Source organism: Anthonomus grandis, chromosome 19 (genome assembly GCF_022605725.1).
Source record: "Anthonomus grandis grandis chromosome 19, icAntGran1.3, whole genome shotgun sequence".
Taxonomy (NCBI): Eukaryota; Metazoa; Arthropoda; class Insecta; order Coleoptera; family Curculionidae; genus Anthonomus; species Anthonomus grandis.
Window position 1 is genome coordinate 7,032,109 of NC_065564.1, and position 24,518 is coordinate 7,056,626.

At 31.7% G+C, this 24,518-nt stretch overlaps 1 protein-coding gene across 3 annotated transcripts in view; it reads left to right on the plus strand.

The window, feature by feature from the left end:
- The window catches only part of LOC126747138 (zinc transporter ZIP11), a 126,875-nt gene that overhangs the window by 10,953 nt on the left and 91,404 nt on the right, over positions 1-24,518 (plus strand). For 2 of the 3 annotated variants that reach the window (XM_050455635.1, XM_050455637.1), the window contains exon 4: positions 1,278-1,500. In XM_050455635.1, coding sequence (XP_050311592.1) covers positions 1,278-1,500 — 223 coding nt within the window. The remainder of the gene's footprint in view (positions 1-1,277; positions 1,501-24,518) is intronic. The other variant, XM_050455636.1, reaches the window with a different exon arrangement.

The window sequence follows — 24,518 nt, forward strand, 5'->3', positions numbered from 1 at the left end:
ATGCTCAAGTGTAATAATTTTTTTTCTGAGAAATGTGAAACGCTTAACGGGGTTTCACAAAAAACCACCAGTTTTGGACCACTTTTGTTTGCCTTGCATCTCAGTAACATCAAGATTGACACTTTGCCCAATACATCAATTTGCTGATGACGCCCGTATTTTTTTTAGCTCTAAGTCACATAAGGTCCTTTCTGTCCTTTCTATGACTCCTAATGAGGCTGTGTGTCAATAAATTGAAACTTAATTTGAAATTAAAATGAAAAAGTGTGATAAATAGAAAATCTAAAACAGATAAAGAAAACTTCACTAGAAATGTTAGTATGAATAATGCAAATGTTGAATTTGTTGACAGAATAAAATGCCTTGGATCTATATTAAATAGTCAGTTAAATTTAAATGATTATTTTGAGTATGTGGGTTCATTGGTAAGTTGGGTTTTTGTCTCGTTTAAGGTTCAAGATATCTTTACAAACAAAGAATTTAATTTTTAGGAGCATAATAAAACAACATTTTGACTACTGTGGATCACTGCTGATCAGACCAATAAGTTGCAAGTACTGCAAAACAGAGCTATGCGAACCATTTTAAATTGCAGTAAATATGAATCAAAAATAAATACATTAAAATTTTTTAAATTGACTGGAAGTTTTAAATGTCAACTTCTCTTATTTATTTATAAAATAGAGTGTGGTCTTCTATTTCCATTTTTGCAGGATTTCCTAAAAAAGAAAATCATAGTTATCAGACAAGGCAACAGCACAACTTTCATGTAAACATTATAAGAATGCCTTCAACCTCCCAAGGGTCTGTCATTGTACAACATGCTGCCAAAAAAATTGGGATTTTTGAAAAAACAAAAACGACTTAAAAACAACTTTATTGGTTTTTCAATAGTTATCCTAGTTATAGTACAGATCTATGTGTGGACTTTTGGTGGTGGTAGGATCATTGAGATTCTGTAGTTCCTACGTGTAGGCTTTCTTGCGTTAAGTTAATTATTAATTATTGAGAATTGAAATTCTTTAAAATCCATACTGTATATCAAGTTATCTAGGCCTTATTATATTACAGTATTAAAATTGATTTGGGGTAGTCCCCCTTAAATATTTTCTTGTAAATGGTTTATGGGTTAAAATTATGTTTAATTGAGGACTTAAACTTAAGATCTGTCCTGTTTACAATTATTGTATTGATAGCATTTTTTCCAAATAAATGATTACTACTAATTTCCGCCCTGCCGAACAACATCCCTTAAAACTCGTTTTTCTATTCTGCAGTAGGTAAGAAATCGCACGATCCACCGGACCCTGACGGAAAATCTTTACTAACACAGAGCTACGACGGGGAGTGTAACGTGGAGGAGATCCAGCACGGACGTTGGAAGAGGATCATGCTACTGGTGGTCGCCATCACTGTCCATAACATCCCCGAGGGGTTGGCCGTGGGCGTGGGATTCGCCGCCACTGGTAGTTCCAGCAGCGCCAACTTCGAAACTGCGAGGTAAGTGGTTTTTTTGTGATTGGTTAGAGTAGAAATGATTGTGATTTTATGTGATGATGATGTGATTCACTAGATTAGAAAAATGTCATATTTGAATTTTGAGGTTGAAGTTGTCTATTCGTTTTTTCTCTCAGAGGTTGATTGAGATAGATTAAATTTGTGTGTTTTAACAGTTTTAAGGTTACGTCTTACGGATATCGTTTAATTTTTTATGAATATTTGGTCTTGAAAAAAAATGAGAAAGTAATCACATATTTTGGACCAACAAGCCGAAATAATCGTGTATATGTGCTGGAAAATCAATTCTACTATTACTACTTCTACTATTTATCATGAAGGTAAATAAATAATCATATACAAAATTGTAGCATAATAATATACATATGTTGTACAACCTACCAAATACATGATAAATATAGAGAATTTATCATATTATAGTTATAGATTATAGAGAACCGTTTATACAGGTTCATCATAAGATAGAACCTGTGTGGCATAGCCCTTCAAAAACCTTAAAAGGAAAAACAAGATTTTCTTAATTAATCGAGACACGCATGTGTTGAGTATCATATTTAAGTATTTAGGTAAGGCGAAGCAGGCGGGGGTTCTGGATATGTAGGAAAGGTAAATTAATTAATATTTATAACAATAATAAGTAGACAGCAATAGAAGATCGAGCGGCTCAGCTCTTTTAATTTTTATTGTAGAATAAGTATTGTTTTTTTGAGAATCAAGCAGTTTATTACGAATATATTTTTTATATGCAGTAAAGGAAAACTTTTGCAATTAGCCGGAAGTCTATTCCAACGTCAAAAACAAAAGAGTTTTGAAAATTTGCTGTTCTATGTTGTGGTATTCTAAAGAAATTTATAAATCTAGTGCTATGCTCATGAAGAAAATTTGTAAAATTGTTAGCTAAATATAATGGCTCCCTAGTTTTTAAAACTTTATACACGAAGGAATACATGTGATATTTTCTACGATTTTTCATATTTCGAATTAAGTTATTGTTTAAATAAGGAGAAATGTGACTTTTGCCATAAAGTTTTCTTAAGCGCATGTATGCAATTTTGAGCTTATTCTTTATATGTGTTTGAAATGAAATACCACTATCAATGTATACTCCTAAGTTTTTGATCTCTCGTACTACTGGTAGCTGCTCATTACGAATCTTTGCATTTAAAGTTGTTGCTGCATTAAGGCCGTTCTTTCCACCACCCAGAAAAATTTCAAATTATGGTCACAGGAAAAGTTATCTATATTTTCTAAATCCTTATTAAATTGTTCTTCTATTATGGGTAGAGTTTCACGTGAAAATTAAGTATATAGCTGGGAATCGTCAGCATATTGTTGTAACATTGAGTACTTTATGCAGGATTTCATATCTGCAACATACAATGAAAAAAGCAACGGCCCCAAAATAGAACCCCGGGGAACACCGGTAGATACAGGATAATAATTTGATTTTTCAGCTGTAGATGCCTTGTTTATTACTACGCAATTCGCTCTATAATTAAGATATGACTTAAAGAAATCAATCGCGTTATTCGAAAAACCAAAATAATAAAGCTTTGCTAATAACATTTCGTGGTTTAAAGTATCGAACGCTCTACTAAAATCCAATAATCCAAGACATGTTATTTCCTTTTTTTCCTCATTTATCCTACAGTTATTAAGAAGGTGTACTAGACTCGTGGTAGTGCTAAAGTTCTTTCTAAAACCTGATTGGCAGTCAATCAACAAAGCTGCATATTTGTTGGTGCACAAACCTTTCTAAAATTTTGGATACCAGAGGCAGTATACTAATGGGTCTGAGGTCTTTAAACCCTTTTGGATCATTGAGGAAGTACTTAGTGAACCTAATAAGGGTCATGGTCTTTGATCTACTAGTTGGAATGGGTGATTAAAATGTTCAGTTATTGATTGAGTGATTATTTTTTATACTAGGCCAAGAAGTTTCACCCAAATACTCAATAACATAAGAACTCAAAAGTTTGGGAAATTGTGTGTTTATTCACTGGAAAACTTTGCTTTTGGGACATAACATATTTTCTATTACACTTAGAGAGTTGATTTGAAAACTACCAGTAAGAAAATCATTAACTATAATAATCTGGAAAGTTTCAACAACAATTTTGGGTTTTTTCATGCGGAAAACTTTGGTTTTTAGCGACAATTTCTATTCTATTGTACTTAGAGAATTGATTTAGAAACTACCAGTAAGCAAATCATTAATTATAATAATCTGGAAAGTTTCAATGATCTAGTCTAAGAAAAATTCAAAATTTTGAACAATTTTGGTTTTTTTTATGCGAAAAACGTTGGTTTTCAGGGGCAATTTTTGTTCTATTGTACCTAGAGAGTTGATTTAAAAACTACCAGTAACAAAATCATTAACTATAATAATCTGGAAAGTTTCAACAACTTACTCCAAAAAAAAGTCAAAATTTTGGGCAATTTTGGGTTTTTTCATGCAGAAAACTTTGTTTTTCAGGGATAATTTCTGTTCTATTGTACCTAGAGAGTTGATTTAAATACTATTAGTAAGTAAATCATTAATTATAATAATCTGGAAAGTTTCAATGACCTAGTCTAAAAAAAAGTAAAAATTTTGGACAATTTTGGTTTTTTTCATGTGAAAAACTTTGGTTTTCAGGAACAATTGCTGTTATATTGTACTTAGAGAATTGATTTAAAAACTACCAGTAAGGAAATCATTAGTTATAATAATGTGGAAAGTTTTAAGGACCTAGTCTAAGAAAAAGTCAAAATTTTGCGCAATTTTGGGTTTTTGCATGTGAAAACATTGCTTTTCAAGGACAATTTCTATTCTATTATAGTTAGAGCGTTGATTTAAAAATTGCCAGTAAGGAAATCATTAATTATAATAATGTGGAAAGTTTCAAGGACCAACTCCCAAAAAAAAGTCAAAATTTTGGGCAATTTTGGGTTTTTTCATGCAGAAAACTTTGTTTTTCAGGGATAATTTCTGTTCTATTGTACCTAGAGAGTTGATTTAAATACTATAAGTAAGTAAATCATTAATTATAATAATCTGGAAAGTTTCAATGACCTAGTCTAAGAAAAAGTAAAAATTTTGGACAATTTTGGTTTTTTCATGTGAAAAACTTTGGTTTTCAGGAACAATTGCTGTTATATTGTACTTAGAGAATTGATTTAAAAACTACCAGTAAGGAAATCATTAGTTATAATAATGTGGAAAGTTTTAAGGACCTAGTCTAAGAAAAAGTCAAAATTTTGCGCAATTTTGGGTTTTTGCATGTGAAAACATTGCTTTTCAAGGACAACTTCTGTTCTATTGTACTTAGAGAGTTGATATAAAAACTACCACTAAGGAAATCATTAACTGTTATAATCTGGAAAGTTTCAAGGACGTACTCCAAAAAAAAGTCAAAATTTTGGGCAATTTTGTGTTTTTTCATGTCAAAAACTTTGCTTTTTAAGGACAATTTCTGTTATCTTGTACCTAGAGAGTTGATTTAAATACTATCAGTAAGCAAATCATTAATTATAATAATCTGGAAAGTTCCAATGAGCTAATGTAAAAAAAAATCAAAATTTTAGGCAATTTTGGGTTTTTTATGTGAAAAATTTGGCTTTTCAGGGGCAATTTTTGTTATATTGTACCTAGAGTGTTGATTTAAAAACTACCAGTAAGGAAATCATTAATTCTAATAATCTGAAATCTTTCAAGCGTCTACTCCAAATAAAAGTCAAAATTTTTGACAATTTTGGGTTTTTTCGTGTGAAAAACTTTTCTTTTCAGGGACAATTTTTGTTCTATTGTACCTAGAGAATTGATTTAAAAACTACCAGTAAACAAATCATTAATTATAATAATCTGGAAAGTTTTAAGAACCTACTCCAAAAAAAAGTCAAAATTTTGGGCAATTTTCGGTTTTTTCGTGTGAAAAACTTTGCTTTTCAGGGACAATTTTTGTTCTATTGTACCTAGAGAATTGATTTAAAAACTACCAGTAAGCAAATCATTAATTATAATAATCTGGAAAGTTTCAAGGACGTACATAAAAAAAGTCAAAATTTTGGGCAATTTTGGGTTTTTTCATGTGGAAAACTTTGCTTTTCAAGGACAATTTTTGTTCTATTGTACCTAGAGGGTTGATTTAAAAACTATCAGTAAGCAAATCATTAATTATAATAATCTGGAAAGTTTCAAGGACCTACTCTAAAAAAAAGTCAAAATTTCGGGCAATTTTGGGTTTTTTCATGCGGAAAACTTTGCTTTTCAGGGATAATTTCTGTTCTATTGTACCTAGAGAGTTGATTTAAATACTATTAGTAAGCAAATCATTAACTATAATAATCTGGAAAGTTTCAAGGACGTACATCAAAAAAAAGTCAAAATTTTGGGCAATTTTGGGTTTTTTCATGTGGAAAACTTTGCTTTTCAAGGAATATTTTTGTTCTATTGTACCTAGAGGGTTGATTTAAAAACTATCAGTAAGCAAATCATTAATTATAATAATCTGGAAAGTTTCAAGGACCTACTCTAAAAAAAAGTCAAAATTTTGAGCAATTTTGGGTTTTTTCATGCAGAAAACTTTGCTTTTCAGGGATAATTTCTGTTCTATTGTACCTAGAGAGTTGATTTAAATACTATTAGTAAGCAAATCATTAATTATAATAATCTGGAAAGCTTCGACAACCTACTCCAAAAAAAAGTCAAAATTTTGGGCAATTTTGGTTTTTTCATGCAGAAAACTTTGCTTTTCAGGGACAATTTTTGTTCTATTGTACTTAGAGAGTTCATTTAAAAACTACCAGTAAGAAAATTATTAATTCTAATAATCTGGAAACTTTCAAGCGTCTACTCCCAAAAACAGTCAAAATTTTTGACAATTTTGGGTTTTTTAATGCAAAAAACTGCCTTTTCAAGGACAATTTCTGTTCTATTCTACCTAGAGAAGTGATTTAAAAACTAATAGTAAGCAAATCATTAATTATAATGATGTGAAAAGTTTCAAGAACCCACCCTAAAAAAAAGTCAATATTTTGGACAATTTTCATTTTTCATATGAAAATTATTGCATTTCGGACCCAAAATCTTTTCTATTATACTTAGATAGTTCATTTAAAAACTATCAGCTAAAATGTAATTTTTTATACTAGCTTACAAAGTTTCACCCAAATCCTCCAATAAAAACTGAAAATTTTGGGGATTTTTGGTTTTTTTCACCTTAGAAGCGAGTGGATTCTCTACATAAAATTAATAAAACGTCGATTTTTCTAGAGCTTTTAAGCAAGTAAATTAACTCCAGTTGACTGTATAGAAGGACTGTATATTAAAAAAATAAAGTTAGATTCCCTGATAAATAAACATTGTCGTGTCGATTGATTAATATTGATTAATCCTGAATGGGGCACAATTAGACTAATAGAAGCCAATTGTTCTCAGCTGATAACTCTTATTATAGCATAAGAGTGTTAAAGATTATTTTTGTCATATTCTGGCCAACATTTCGCGAAATGTCGCATTTTAATTGAAAGAGCGTAAATAAACCTTCACAAGGGTACGACTGACGTAACTTTTAAATTTTTTTACCACGCCCAAGTTACGTCATTAATGACAGCCGAGGCCCGAGGACGTCCACTGGCAATTATTTACCAATAAAGCTTTTATTGCCGCATTCTTGGTCTTATTTTAATGATTACCCGTTGCAGAAAAATCGAATTACGCAACCGCGCATATGCATATTATCACCTTCTAACGATAATCCTGAACTTTCACTCGCCAAAATTGCCTGTTATGTTGGTGAATGCGCCATGAGTGAAGCAGAAACCTGTCTCACTCGGTTTATGTGGAACCGTCTAGGTGGCCCCACGCATACAGTCTTATATATATATATATATTGTAATAAAACCGAAGTGTTCTCGACTTTCTGCCCGATCCGGCAACTCTGCAGTCTTAGCTGGGGGGAGCGAGAGCGGAAAACGTCTTGGGCGCAGGAATGTGCGGCGCCCCGGGCGCTCCGTTGAATTCCTTCTGCGTTCCCCCTCATCCCCCCACTCCCCCTTTGGCTCTTTACTCTCCTTTTTCATGCATGCCGCCGTTCATTCATTCGCGACGTACGACCTCCTACCACGATACCTACGCGATAGTGGGGCGCCGTTGCCGGATTCATCGAATTTTCCCCCTAACGACGGATTCCTGAAAGGCCTTTGACCGCCTCCGTCTCGAGATTGTTGAATTTTGCCTTTCTTCGGTATTTGTTGGTCCGAGCGAAAAAAATCCGCGGTGGTCAAATCGGGAACGTGAGGCGGCCAGTGAATTTTTTTTTCAAGGCACTTGTTACACTCAAATTTTGTTTTTTACAGAGGTCTTCACTAAACGCTCCAGATCATATTCAATTAAATATTCCCGTCAGTTTTATGAAATTTTCAAGGTAGATATTTTGGTGAAGTACAAATTTACTATCGTCTAGACTTCTAGAGTTTTTGAGAACATTTTTATTTACTGGAGATTCATACAATCATGATAATAGAAGATATTTATAGAGGCTCAATATTTTATCATGTAGTAATATTATCACAACTGGCTTCAGAAATATTAATTTAAATAGGGAAGTTTTGGTGATATCCAGTCTAGAAATATGTAAAATAATTTTATATAAGGGCTGGAAGAACCCTCAGAATACTTAGAGGATAATTCCAGGCATTTCAAGTGGCTCAAATGCCTGGAAAAATTATCCGAGTATTTAGAAGATTATTCCAGGCACTTTAAGTGCCTCAGATGCCTTGAATTAGACTTATAATTGCCTGGAAGAACCCTCAAAGTAATTAGAAGATAATTCCAGGCATTTCAAGTGGCCCAATTGCCTGGAAGAATTACGAGAGTATTTAGAAGATTATCCCAGGCACTTTGAGTGCCTCAGATGCTTTGAATTAGACTTATAATTGCCTGGAAGAACCCTCAAAGTAATTAGAAGATAATTCCAGGCATTTCAAGTGGCTCAATTGCCTGGAAGAATTATCAGCGTATTTAGAAGATTATTTCAAGCACTACAAGTGGCTCAGATGCCTTGAATTAGACTTTAATTGCCTGAAAGAACCCTTAGAGTACTTAAAAGATAATTCCAGGCATGTCAAGTAGTTTAATTGCCTGGAAGAATTATCAGAGTATTTAGAAGAATATTCCAAGCACTGCAAGTGGCTCAGATGCCTTGAATTAGACTTATAATTGCCTGGAAGAACCCTCAAAGTAATTAGAAGATAATTCCAGGCATTTCAAGTGGCTCAATCGCCTGGAAGAATTATCAGAGTATTTAGAAGATTATTCCAGGCACTTCAAGTGCCTCAGATGCCTCGAATTAGACTTATAATTACCTGGAGGAACCCTCAAAGTAATTAGAAGATAATTCCAGGCATTTCAAGTGGCCCAATTGCCTGGAAGAATTACTAGAGTATTTAGAAGATTATCCCAGGCACTTTAAGTGCCTCAGATGCCTTGAATTAGACTTATAATTGCCTGGAAGAACCCTCAAAGTAATTAGAAGATAATTCCAGGCATTTCAAGTGGCTCAATTGCCTGGAAGAATTATCAGAGTGTTTGGAAGATTATTCCAGGCACTTCAAGTGCCTCAGATGCCTTGAATTAGACTTATAATTGCCTGGAAGAACCCTCAAAGTAATTAGAAGATAATTCCAGGCACTTTAAGTGCCTCAGATGCCTTGAATTAGACTTATAATTGCCTGGAAGAACCCTCAAAGTAATTAGAAGATAATTACAGGGATTTCAAGTGGCTCAATTGCCTGGAAGAATTATCAGAGTATTTAGATTATTTTAAGTTCCTCAGATGCCTTGAATTAGACATTAATTGCTTGGAAGAACCCTCAGAAATATTTAGAAGATAGTTCCAGGCACTTCAAGTGGCTCAGATGTTTTGAATTAGACTTAGAAGTGACTCAAAGAACCCTCAGAATCTCAAATAGAAAATTATTCCAGGCATTTCAAGTAGCTCAACTGCCTTGAACTATACTTAGATTTGACTGAAAGAACCGTCAGAATATTTAGAAAGTTATTCCAGACAGTTTAGGTGGCTCAATTGACATGAATTATACTTAAAATTGCGCAGAATAACTATCAAGAGTACTTAATTTAAAGTTGTCTAGAATAATAATCTTTCTTTATTTAGCAAAGAGTGCTAGATACAAAATAAATAAAAATATACAAAGATGTTTGATTAATAATTAATAACTAAAAAAATCAATCTACGTATGTACAAATGTCGAATCGAAAAGGAGGTCTATAGCTAACGTGGACACATCAAAATAAAAATAAATGTTATACGATAAAGGTGCATTGTATAAACATTACATAAACCTTAGACCTAAACTTAAATAAATAAAACATTGTAAAAATAAAATCTAAAAAATTTAATAAAATATTCTTCAAATTAAACATAAAAATAAGATAAAAACTTAATTCTAAACTAAAATTTTAATAAAAATCAGAAAAAAATAGTCATATCAATAAATAAAATGTAAAAAATAACAATCACCATGATAAAAAAACATAAAACTTAAACCTAAAAAATAAAGCTAAAAAAGAAATATAAACAGTTAACAGTTATTTTGAACATATTCCCTCAAGAGCCGTTTGAACTGGTTTAAGTTATCACAGTTTTTAATATTTACTGGTAACTTGTTAAATTCAATAATACCCTTATGTAACACCGAATTATACATTTGGGCTGTCTGGCATCTGTCGACTAATATAAAATCATTACGATTTCTGGTGTTATATTTGTGGACATCACTAAAAACTTTATCACAGATATATTTTGGGTGCATGTTATGTTTCGATTTAAATACAAATGCATGACCATTATACGCGATTCTTTGCTTAACTGACAACACATTTAGGATAGTTAACATGGTTTCTATAGGGGTATAACGATTACAACGCAAAATTACTCTTAAAGCTCTGTTTTGTATTACTTCCAATTGTTTTATTTTAAATTTCGGCAAATTGGACAATAAAGTTGAGCAGAACTGCAAATGGGGTAGTGCTATTGCATTAAACAGGGACAATTTTGTGTTTATGGATAATTCTTTGCCTATTCGGCTGATAAATCTAATTTTTTTAGAAAAAATTTTTAATATGTAATCAGAATGCCTTATTTCTTACTTATAATACTTTATTTCTTTATCGTATAAGATTTGTTCCCCATTTACCATAATATGCAAACACTGAATGTCCAACTGTGCCATTTTAGTTTTTTTTGTGAAAACACAAAATTTACATTTGTTTATAATTTTTTACACAGAGCCAATTAAATAAGGTTTTAAGATCACTATTAATTTCATTTTGCATTTGTTGTAAGTTATTTCCCTTAATATAAAGCATTGTATCATCAGCGAACAACTCAATATTACATTTGGTAGCTACTCTAACTATATCATTTATATATAGTAGAAACAATAATGGCCCCAAAACTGTTCCTTGTGGCACACCATATTCTACATTAATGAATTCAGACATACTATTCTTAAATAAAACTCGTTGTACCCTATTAGATAAATATGACCTAAACCTGTCCAACACACTACCTCTTACTCCAAGACTATAAAGTTTTTCCAATAAAATAGTCCTATCAATTGTTTCAAATGCTCGTTTGAAATCTAAAAATACGGCTAGTACAAAATTATCATTGTCAACGGCTCTGAGGAAACTATCACAGGTACCAACAACAACAGACTCGCAGGAGTGCCCTTCGCGAAAACCGGATTGATTCGGGACAATGACATTATTACTAACGCAGAACTCAAGTAGCTGTTCTTTTACACAAATTCTAATAGCTTTTCATAAACCGGCACTGTATTTATTGGTCTATATTCATTGTGAAGATTAATATTGTGGACTTTGGGAACAGGAATTACGGTCGACAATTTCCACGTCTCTGGGAATACACCTGATCCAAGTGATGTATTGATTATATCCAATAGTCGATCTCCAATGGCAGAAGTCACGTCACAAAGAACCTGTTTAGAAATACCACTGTCTCCACCTCCAACGTTTTTTAAACTTTTAAGAAATTCTTTCATTGACTCATTGATATTTTTTCAAATTTGGATAGTGTCTTATTAGTCACTGTGGTTCCATTGTTAAAGGGCGGTAAGTTGGCGGGCTGAGGTATATTTAGGATTATATGTTCAATACTACTAACAAAATACTTACTTATATCTGCCTCTTTAGTAATTATTTCGGCTTCAAATCTTATATTATGTGCCAGTAATTGCTTTTTTCCTGGTAGAAGAATTTTAAGGTTTTTCCACAGTTCTTTTGGATTTTTTCTATGTAAATCAATAGTTTCAGCGTAATATTTTTCTTTCTCAACCCGAATTTTATTTACAATGAAATTTCTTTTAGCTTTATACTCACACCAGGTTCTTTCACTCTTATCGATAACTGCCCTTTTGTATAATATATCTCTATCCTGCATTAGTTTCCTGATCTCAACACTAATCCACTTTTTATCTAAATATTTCTGTTTTTGGACAAATTTAATTTTAAGACACATACGATTTATAATATTTTTTATTTCGGTGACAAAAGAATTAGCCAAAACATTAACATCAGATATATCCCTGTTCCACATAATGCTTAAGAGCTCTTGCTGTAACTGATCATTTTTGTAATTTTTAAAAGACCTTTGATAACATATTATATCTGCATCTTGCTCTTTTTCTCTATTTAAATCTATGGACAAAATAGAGTGATCGCCAATTTTGGGTGTTAAATGAATTTAATATTTAATTTAGTAACACTTTTTTTTAATTTCATATATAAATATTTAGTATAAAAACAGCGTTATTAGATATGGACGAAAAACAGCGATTTTTCAGAGGCATTTCATCAAATATTTGAGGTGTAGTAATTGAGTTTAAAAACTAGATTTTTTTTAGTAATTATAGTCTCACCTATAAGTAAGGTGTTGGAGATAGTCCCGATGACAGGAAAGAAAAGGATTTAATGGGTTTTTTCACGTTTTACTCAAAAACCTTAAAGTTATGTGAGAAAAGTATAGATACAAAAACTATAGATTTTTTATCACCTATAATTTTCTTAAAGAGTATTTTTTTCTCAATTTTTTTCTCTCAAAATTATTATTTTCCAAAATAATGTGCATGAATAATAGCTGCTTTCGTTGTTAATATCTAATCTAATAACATTTGTTTATTTAAATTTGATATAGTTATATATATGTATATTAATAAATATTTAATATAAAAACAGTGCTATTAGATTGGATTTTATAGACGAAAAACGGTAATTTTTCAAAAGAATTTCTTACTGGGTAAATGTTTGGGGTGGGTGGGGGGGTAAGGGTTGTGTTGATGAAAAACAATGTTTTTGCAGAAATTGTTTTCAAAAATTATTGTTTTCCAAAATAATACGGATGAATAACAGCTGGTTTCGTCGTTAATATCTAATCTAATAACACAGTTTGTTTATTTAAATTTGATATAATTATATATATGTATATTAATAAATATTTAATACAAAAACAGTGCTATTAGATTGGATATTGTGGACGAAAAATGATGATTTTTCAAAAGAATTTAATCAAATATTTGAGGTGTAATAATGGAGAATCCTGTGTCAATTTTTTTTAAAGGCCCAAATTTTCTCCCTTCTATAAACAGAATACTATATGATATACGTATATTTTAATCCGCCATTTTTTATTACGAAGTAGTAGTCACAGTTTAAGTAATAATCGTTTTACTATAGTGACACTTGTTAATTAAGAAAGAAGGGAGAGGATTCTTTATCAATACAATTTGTGGGAATATTAGAACAAGAGCTCCCTAATGGCATTGATGGCGAATAATGTGATAATGGACATAATTGAAATTAGGGAGTACCCCGATGTTCTCTCCTTTAAACGATAAGGAAATGACTTCTGGTGTTGTCAAATGTGTCTTTTTTAGGTTATCGCTAATGGTGTACATGACACTTTAATCGAAACCGGAATCGAGAATGTTACGCTAATGGCTTTTTATATTAATTAATCGCGGCCATTAAAGGGTTGCGATCTATAGAAAGGACGTCCAAAGGTCGTCGACTTCAAATACTTTCAAATTCTTCTCGGTACTAATTAACGAAACGAAGCCAGGCTGTCTAGCAGGATGTCGAAGAACCAGTTGGCGACCTGAATACCTCGAGAATCATCATATTTTAATTTAATTTAATTTTTTTTTGGGGGTAAATTATAAGGAATTCTCGCGACATGTGACAACAATGTTCTTGTTTTTTTTTTTAATTCTTAATTAGTGGCCCCACAGGTGCCCAACAGTCTAGTGGGATTTGCGCATTAATTAACGGACGGCCTGAATACCGCAGGACGTATGTAAAGAATGTTTTTTTCTTCTGCGGGTTTATAATAGTAAATATAATAATAATAATAATAAATGTCTTTTAGAGTATAATTATTCATACAGAGCTGAAAAACAAAAATGTAAAAGACTAGGGCGTTTTATTAATAAAAGTAAATATATCGAGAAATGTGCTTCGAGCCTGTACCTCTCAGACTACTACAAATCCAGTTTTGATTTTCTGTAAGAGCTATGGGGCATCCAGAAGAATATACAGGGTGTTCGGCACATAAACCGTCAACATTTTTTGGCATTTCTTAGGGTCATTTGAAAACTTTTTACCCTAATACCTTGGGTCCTAAAAGTTACTGTTAAGAAGATATTAATTTTTTAATGTTTTTTTCTCAAATTACTTAAAATGTCGCCTTTAAAACCCATATATCTTTTTTATAAGTGACAATAAAATTACGATAAAATAATATTCTCTAATCTATGGTATTTAAATAGTTTATAGCTTTTGTTTCGACTAATTGTCCTACAGGGACATACGAGGTTTTGGAAAAAAATCAACGTCAAAATTTAATTAAAAAAAGGAATTAGGAGCTTCATTTCATCTTAATAAATTCGCTAATTATTGACCTTTCTGACGGTGTGCTTATTATTAATAAAAAAATGTATGGTTCAAAAAATACAGTATTCCGTAACAAGAGCGGAAATCGATCCGATTAAAAAAAATAAATAAACTATGATCGTTTATTTGAAGAAAAGTTTAACTAAAACAAACATGAAATACCTATAAGCAACTATTTTCTTATAATAAATTTTGTTTGAACTGTTGTCCGCTCGTCATCCCTTTCGTACTTCAACAGTTACGGTTATTTCTTTTCGCATTGTTCCAAAAGCGGCGTTTATCCTTGCGATTAATACCTCTCTCGTAGGCACCTCCGTAGCTTAAACTAAAACTTTGGCCCCAGACGTAAAATCAATCAATCAATCAATCGCTTTATTGTCAAAACATTTTACAATTTGTAGACAAAGCTGATAACTAAAGTAAACACAAAAACACACAAAAATAAAATAAAACACAATTAAAAATTAAAAAATATACAATTGCATGTATACAATGTCAAAAAAAGAAAAAAAAAGGAAAACCTAAGAAAGTAAAAAAGTATATATATAAAAATATACAAAAGTATTAGACGCACGGACTCATACATAAGTAGTACTCATATATAAGTAGTGACGGCAAAATTAGGAACTTAAATTTTTTAAAGAAATCCTGGCAATGAGCTCTTTAATTAAGTCTAAGTGTATAACGCAAAGCTCTCTTTTGAAGTCTGAAAATTTTGTCAAATTGAGTGACACTACACACACCCGAAAAAGGAAGGGCGTAACGAAGGTGTGATTCAAAGAGGGAAGAATACACTGTTATAGAGGTTGAGAGGCTAAGCTCCTTGGAAATTGATCTTAGTGCAAAACAAGCGGAGCTTAATTTTCTTGTTAAAGGGTTAATGTGCATGTCCCATTTTAACGACTTGTCAACAGTAAGCCCTAAAAATTTCACTTAGTCGGCTTTGTCAATGGTTGCGTTATCCTGTACAAAAGATTGCAAATAATAATAATAATAATAGACAGTTTATATTTCCTCATAAGATATTACATATGCTCACTTATAGATATAAATAAGTTTACAATATAAATACAAAGAAAAAGAAACCCATCAGTGTATATTAATTCAGCATGTAACTGTAAAGAGGAAATAAAGGTCATGTTTGAGCTACCCTCAGAAGAAGGAGCTGTTAGGACCTTGAATATTACACTTATAATTTAAAAAAAAATATCGCGAACCGCATTATAAACTGTACGAGTAGCATGCATACCCTACATCCATAAATAACCGAAAAGAAAAAAAAATTAAATTATCCTAGCTTACTTATTATTTACTAATAGGAGGCAGGAAAGGAGGAACGAGGGGTACAGGTATATTAACTATATTTCTGTTGTAGACTCTTATAGTAGAGAAAAATATACATATAAAAATTTATATTTCCAAACGCGCGCCAGATCCAAACACGGAATCCCGACACAAAAAAAAACAGAACCAGGGCGACTGATTTACCAGAAATAACAAAAATAATTTCAATGCATTAAATATTCAATGCATTATTATTTTGTTTAGATGAAAGAACCATTTTTATTGATTTTTTAAAAGCCGATGTAGATTTAGAAAAATCCCAAATTTTGTATTTATTAATTTATTAAAAAATCATTTTAAAAAAAAGTCTAAGGGAGTTAGGTCTGGAAATCGTGCCGGCCTTTAGGACCCAAGGTATTAGGGTAAAAAGCTTTCAAATGACCGCAAGAATATGCCAAAAAATGTTGTCGGTTTATCAACCGTATATGGTGAAGGTATATTTATTAAACTGTAGAATATTCGTATATGATTCTGTTTACACTAGAGGAAAATTTTGGCATTTAAAAAAATTGACACGAGATTGACATATCTAGTTTTTAAACTCCATTACTATAACTCAAATATATGATCAAATTCTTCTGAAAAATCAAATCTGTTTTTCCTCCATATTATCCAATCTAATAACGTTTTTTTATACTAAATATTTATACGTAAAATTTGTATGAAATTTAAATAAACATTTTTATTAAATTAAATATTTAATATTATTTTCTGCAAAAATCTTGTTTTTTATCAACACAACCCTTAATATATTTTTTTTCTTTTGGTAATTATTTTATGCAATAAAAATGTTTTTCATCAACACTACCCATACACCCCCCACCCACCCCAAACACTTACCAGTAAAAAATTCTGCTGCAAAATCCCTGTATTATTTTGAAAAACAATGATTTTTGAAAACAATTTCTTGCTGGTAAGTTGTGTGGGGTGGGTGGGGGGTTAAGGGTAAGGTTAATGAAAAACGTTTTTTTTTGCAGATAATAATTGCCTGAGAGAAAAATGCTTTTTAAGAAAATTATAGGTGATAAAAAAAATGAATATACAATTAAAATACAGTTTTTAAATTAAAATTATTAGTATCTTTATCAACAGTATATGGTCAAGGTATATTTAATAAACTGTAGAATATACGTATATCATATATGATTCTGTTTACAAAAGGGGGAAAATTTCGGCATTTAAAAAAATGGGTATCGACATATCTAGTTTTTAAATTCGACTACTACACCTCAAATATTTGAGGAAATTTTTCTAAAAAATCACTGTTTTTCGTCCATATTATCCAATTTAATAACGCTGTTTTTATATTAAATATTGAATAAATATTTTCTGCAAAAACATTGTTTTTCATCAACCCAACCCCTCCACCCACCCCAAAATTTGCCCAGTAAGAAATTCTTTTGAAAAATCACCGTTTTTCGTCCATAATATTCAATCTGATAGCACTGTTTTTGTATTAAATATTTATTAATACACATTATTACATATATTTATAATTATATCAAACTTTAATAAACAAACTGTGTTATTAGATTAAATATTAACGATGAAATCAGCTGTTATTCATGCGTATTATTTTGGAAAACAATAATTTTTGAAAACAATTTCTTACTGGTAAGTTGTGTGGGGTGGGTGGGGGGTTAAGGGTAGGGTTAATGAAAAACGGCTTTTTTTGCAGAAAATAATTACCTTAGAGGAAAAACTTTGTAACTTACTAAATTTTTTGAATTTCCTTCAAAAAAATTGATTTGATAAAAATTACACAAAGCTTTCCACGTTTTGTACTAGTGATAAAGAGAAAAGAAATATAAATAAAGAATAATATAGAATAATCTAAATTATAGTTAATTTTCTGTAACCTGAAAGAGTAAATTATTTAATAAATTATTTTTTTTCTTTTAAGGTCACTATTTTATGCAATAAAAACGTTTTTTATTAATACAACCCTTACACCCCCCACCCACCCCAAACATTTGCCCAGTAAGAAATTCTTTTGAAAAATCACCGTTTTTTGTTTATAAAATTCAATCTAATAGCACTGTTTTTGTATTAAATATTTATTAATACACATGTATATAATTATATCAAATTTAAATAAACAAACTGTGTTATTAGATTAGATAATAATAACGAAACCAGATGTTATTCATGCATATTATTATGGAAAACAATTTCTTACTGGTAAGTTGTGTGGGTGGGGTGAGGGGGTAAGGGTAGGATTAGTGAAAAACGGGTTTTTTGCAGAAAATAATTACCTTAGAGGAAAAACTTTATACATTACTAAGGAAATTCAAAAAGATTGATTTGCTAAAAATTATATAAAGCTTTCTATGCTGTGTATAAATGATTAGAAATAAAGAATAACATAAATTATAGTTAATTATCTGTACCCTGAGAGAGTAAATTATTTAATAAATTAATTTTTTTTCTTTTAAGGCCACTATTTTATGCAATAAAAACGTTTTTCATCAACACAACCCTTACACCCCCCACCCACCCCAAACAACTTTCCAGTAAAAAATTCTTCTGCAAAATCCCTGTTTTTCAACATGATACGCATGGACCAAAGTTCTTGTTTTATGTTATTTATTATATTAAATTTGTTTCGTACTATAAATTTTAATGTAATTTTGACTGAACGCTTTAAATTTTAATCGGTAGATAACCTCCTTATAATAAGCCTATTACTATACGAGGATTTTTCAAAATTGAATTTCCAACTGCCTGGAATGAATCAAACATTTCACCCAATTTCCAGGCATTTCTTCATACCTATATCGTTGATTAATAAAGTGTTTATCCTAAAAACAGGTTGCCTTTATTAGAGGGCTTAGTACATCTGACGTAGAATACGAATTGACCATACAAGTCAGTGAAAATGTAGATAAAAATAAAAACAGTTTGACAGCGTTTCCACACTTAGCAAAGCGGAAAAAGCTCCAAAAAGTGGCTCGAATTTGACAATGTGATGACGTGTGATCAAATAGTTGTAGGCCTCCAAGTGGTCCTTGGAGCACCATTTACACGTATAAATTAAATTGAAAAAAAGCGCCATTTAATTTCTTAATAAAAAGTCGAATTCCTTCGAGTTATGTTCCCACACTTTCCTCCTACCGAAGGTTGTCACGTCACACCATCAAATAGTCACCGGTCGAAATTCAAATCCGACGTTTTTCTTCATTATTTCGATACAGGCCTGGTCATTGAGAGATTTCTAACGGACGCACATTCCGTTCTTCTTCTTCTCGCAGAGTGTAACCGTTATTAGAAGAGATGCGACAGATTTTTCGGCACTGCCGTTCGTTTTTCAATGGAATTTGAAAGCATCGACCTCCTCGCGAGGAAAAAAAGTGAAATTGAAACAGATCCGGTTCGAAGGACCGCAGATTAGCAAAACAAAGGAGCATGGGAACGTGCCTTTGTAAGGTAAAAATCAATAGAAGTTTAAAGGGATGTTGCCAAGAAATGATGAATGATAGTCAAAATCTAAATTGTTTAAAGAAAAAAAGACCAAAGAGGCTTATGGGGTAAATGATCTTGGAATATTGTAACAAATCAAGAAAATCCTCGACTCGAAGGACCAGCATATGATGAAAATGTGATTCTTTCTTAAACTTTCAATGGAAAATTAGAAATTTGAAAATATTCTTATGATAGAATGTGTCTAAAATCTGCCTGGAATAAATTCAAAAGTACCATTGATTAAATAAAAAATAGAGAACTAGGGGATCATAACTTCTAAATCCTTCCTGAACGTTAAAAGTTAATTAAAAATTGTCCTCAGATGCCTGGAAATTGGGTGCAATGTTTAATTCATTCCAGGCAGTTGGAAACTCAATTTTGAAAAATCCTCAACTGCCTGGAATAAATTCAAAGGTACCATTGATTGAATAAAAAATAGGGAACTAGGGGATCGTAACTTCTAAATCCTTCCTGAACGTTAAAAGTTAATTAAAAAATGTCCTCAAATGCCTGGAAATTGGGTGAAATGTTTAATTTATTCCAGGCAGTTGGAAATTCAATTTTGAAAAATCCTCAACTGCCTGGAATAAATTCAAAAGTTCCATTGATTAAATAAAAAATAGAGAACTAGGGTATCGTACTTCTAAATCCTTCCTGGACGTTAAAAGTGAATTAAAAAATGTCCTCAAATGCCTGAAAATTCGGTGAAATTTTTAATTCATTCCAGGCAGTTGGAAATTCAATTTTAAAAAATCCTCAACTGCCTGGAATAAATTCAGACGTACCATTGATTAAATAAGAAATAGAGAACTAGGGGATCGTAACTTCTAAATCCGTCCTAACTGTTAAAAGTGAATTAAAAATTGTCCTCAAATGCCTGAAAATTCGGTGAAATTTTTACTTCATTCCAGGCAGTTGGAAATTCAATTTTGAAAAATCCTCAACTGCCTGGAATAAATTCAAAAGTACCATTGATTAAATAAAAAATAGAGAACTAGGGGATCGTAACTTCTAAATCCTTCCTGGACGTTAAAAGTAAATTAAAAATTGTCTTCAAATGCCTGAAAATTCGGTGAAATGTTTAATTCATTCCAGGCAGTTGGAAATTCAATTTTGAAAAATCCTCAACTGTCTGGAATAAATTCAGACGTACCATTGATTAAATAAAAAATAGAGAACTAGGGGATCGTAACTTCTAAATCCTTCCTGGACGTTAAAAGTGAATTAAAAATTGTCTTCAAATGCCTGAAAATTGGGTGAAATGTTTAATTTATTCCAGGCAGTTGGAAATTCAATTTTGAAAAATCCTCAACTGCCTGGAATAAATTCAAAAGTACCATTGATTAAATAAAAAATAGAGAACTAGGGGATCGTAACTTTTAAATCCTTCCTGAACGTTAAAAGTGAATTAAAACTTGTCCTCAAATGCCTGGAAATTGGGTGAAATTTTTAATTCATTCCAGGCAGTTGGAAATTCAATTTTGAAAAATCCTCATCTGCCTGGAATAAATTAAAAAGTACCATTGATTAAATAAAAAATAGGGAACTAGGGGATCGTAACTTCTAAATCCTTCCTGAACGTTAAAAGTTAATTAAAAATTGTCCTCAGATGCCTGGAAATTGGGTGAAATGTTTAATTCATTCCAGGCAGTTGGAAATTCAATTTTAAAAAATCCTCAACTGCCTGGAATAAATTCAGACGTACCATTGATTAAATAAGAAATAGAGAACTAGGGGATCGTAACTTCTAAATCCGTCCTAACTGTTAAAAGTGAATTAAAAATTGTCCTCAAATGCCTGAAAATTCGGTGAAATTTTTACTTCATTCCAGGCAGTTGGAAATTCAATTTTGAAAAATCCTCAACTGCCTGGAATAAATTCAAAAGTACCATTGATTAAATAAAAAATAGAGAACTAGGGGATCGTAACTTCTAAATCCTTCCTGGACGTTAAAAGTGAATTAAAAATTGTCTTCAAATGCCTGAAAATTCGGTGAAATGTTTAATTCATTCCAGGCAGTTGGAAATTCAATTTTGAAAAATCCTCAACTGCCTGGAATAAATTCAAAGGTACCATTGATTGAATAAGAAATAGGGAACTAGGGGATCGTAACTTTTAAATCCTTCCTGAACGTTAAAAGTGAATTAAAACTTGTCCTCAAATGCCTGGAAATTGGGTGAAATTTTTAATTCATTCCAGGCAGTTGGAAATTCAATTTTGAAAAATCCTCATCTGCCTGGAATAAATTAAAAAGTACCATTGATTAAATAAAAAATAGGGAACTAGGGGATCGTAACTTCTAAATCCTTCCTGAACGTTAAAAGTTAATTAAAAATTGTCCTCAGATGCCTGGAAATTGGGTGAAATGTTTAATTCATTCCAGGCAGTTGGAAATTCAATTTTAAAAAATCCTCAACTGCCTGGAATAAATTCAGACGTACCATTGATTAAATAAGAAATAGAGAACTAGGGGATCGTAACTTCTAAATCCGTCCTAACTGTTAAAAGTGAATTAAAAATTGTCCTCAAATGCCTGAAAATTCGGTGAAATTTTTACTTCATTCCAGGCAGTTGGAAATTCAATTTTGAAAAATCCTCAACTGCCTGGAATAAATTCAAAAGTATCATTGATTAAATAAAAAATAGAGAACTAGGGTATTGTAACTTCTAAATCCTTCCTAACGGTTAAAAGTGAATTAAAAATTGTCCTCAAATGCCTGCAAATTGGGTGAAATGTTTAATTCATTCCAGGCAGTTGGAAGTTCAATTTGAAAAATCCTCAACTGCCTGGAATAAATTCAAAAGTACCATTGCTTAAATCAAAAATAAGGAATTAGGGTTCTACGTAGTACTGCGTTCTCACTTCTACGTATGTGTCGATAAGTCGACTTGCTCCTCATTTTTTGGTCCTACGAGCCGGTTTTTTTCTTGCCCCAACCACCCCCTCTACTTTTCATAAATATCTCCAATAAAAAACGAGTCATTGACTCAAACGCAATCTCCTGATTATGTTCTCCATGCTTTCCTTGGATCACTTGGCGGGAAATTTGAATCGCGATCATTTAACAAAACGGCAACACCGGACGACATGTTAGTACCAAGAAGTGGGGAGAGGGGGGACTAACATGAGAGGAAAGAGGCCTTCCGAGAATCGGGAGCGGTGGACCCGGTCGCATTCTTTCTACCGAATTCTGACGATTTTTCTACCGAATAAATACACCTTGGGAGAGAGAGAGAGAGATGCAGGGGCGTACCTTCATGTTATATTCTTCATAATTCAAAAACACCAACCTAAATGCGCATGACTAAACAATCAACTGTTATTTGACATAAAATTAATAATCTGTCGAATTCTGTTTGTTCGTCCCACCCAATCCGAGGAGGCTAAGCTCTTAAATGTCACTACTGTCATTTAGTGACATGATTTCCGCTTGTTATTCTGGTTCGGTTCTAAACTGCGCATGCTTGTTGAAAGACCTTGAATAACATGCTTGTTCATGTGGTGCCTAAGGAATAACATGAAAAACGGCGTAGACAGTCTTAATTATTCCGCATATAAATCCTGATCGGCTAATTACTTGCCTGGTGGTTTTGTTCGGAAGTAGACGGTTTACGGAATTTCACAGTCCCGAACCTTGATCGAAGATACAAAGGGATTTATGTCGTGTCGTTTCCTTTCGATAGCACCTTAACAATGATCGTTTCTGACGTGGATTACCATATACACGTATATCTACATTGGTAATTACCTTAAATTAGGCACGGTCCGTTTGATAAAGTCCTCGCTGACATTAAGGCAAGAAACATCAATTTTTTCCATCAGGTGGGTGCAATTGTGGCGCCCAACGTGTGGGACTTTTTGCACACATTTTTATCTTTTTTTAATAATATTTTATCGGTTGGTTCTATCTTCAGTAGATCAAGAGTTTTCAACTGTGAGCTGTTCACGCATCAGTTAAGAAATATCGGACTTTTGATGTATTAACGTCCTAGAGTACAGATATTTCATGCTCAAGGTAACCACTCAGTTCAAAGTCCAAAATCTCAAAAACTAGTTGAAGCATTATCATGAAACAAAAAGCATAATATTCAGAAAAGTATGCTTAATAAATGCTGTTTAAGGTATAAAGTTGTCCGAACAACATTTTAGGAAATATGGAATTTTTTATGAAGTAGTATCCAAAAATGTTGTTTGATGTTCGAGGCAACCACTTACTTTCAAGTCCAAAATCTCAAAAACTAGTTGAAGCATTGTCATGAAACAAAAAGCATAATGTTTAAAAAAGTATGCTTAATAAATGCTGTTAAGGGTATAAAATCGTGCGAACAATATTTTAGGAAATATGGATTTTTTTATGAAGCAGTATCCAAAAATTTTGTTTGATGCTTGAGGTAACCACTCACTTCAAAGTCCCAAATCTCAAAAACTAGTTGAAGCATTATCATGAAACAAAAAGCATAATGTTTAAAGAAGCATGCTTAACAAATGCTGTTTAGGGTATAAAGTTTTCCGAACAATATTTTAGGAAATATGGAATTTTTTATGAAGTAGTATCCAAAAATTTTGTTTGGTGCTCGAGGTAACCACCCACTTTCAAGTCCAAAATCTCAAAAACTAGTTGAAGCATTATCATGAAACAAAAAGCATAATGTTTAAAAAAGTATGCTTAACAAATGCTGTTAAGGGTATAAAATCGTGCAAACAATATTTTAGGAAATATGAATTTTTTATGACGTAGTGTCCAAAAATTTTGTTTGATGCTCGAGGTAACCACTCACTTCAAAGTCCAAAATCTCAAAAACTAGTTGAAGCATTATCATGAAACAAAAAGCATAATGTTTAAAAAAGTATGCTTAATAAATGCTGTTTAAGGTATAAAGTTGTCGGAACAATATTTTGGAAAATATGGAATTTTTTATGAAGTAGTATCCAAAAATTTTGTTTGATGCTTGAGGTAACCACTCACTTCAAAGTTCAAAATCTCAAAAACTAGTTGAAGCATTATCATGAAACAAAAAGCATAATATTCAGGAAAGTATGCTTAACAAATGCTGTTTAGGGTATAAAATCGTGCAAACAATATTTTAGGAAATATGGAATTTTTTATGAAGTAGTGTCCAAGAATTATGTTTGATGCTTTAGTTAGCCACTCACTTCAAAGTCCAAAATCTCAAAAACTAGTTGAAGCATTACCATGAAACAAAAAGCATAATGTTTAAA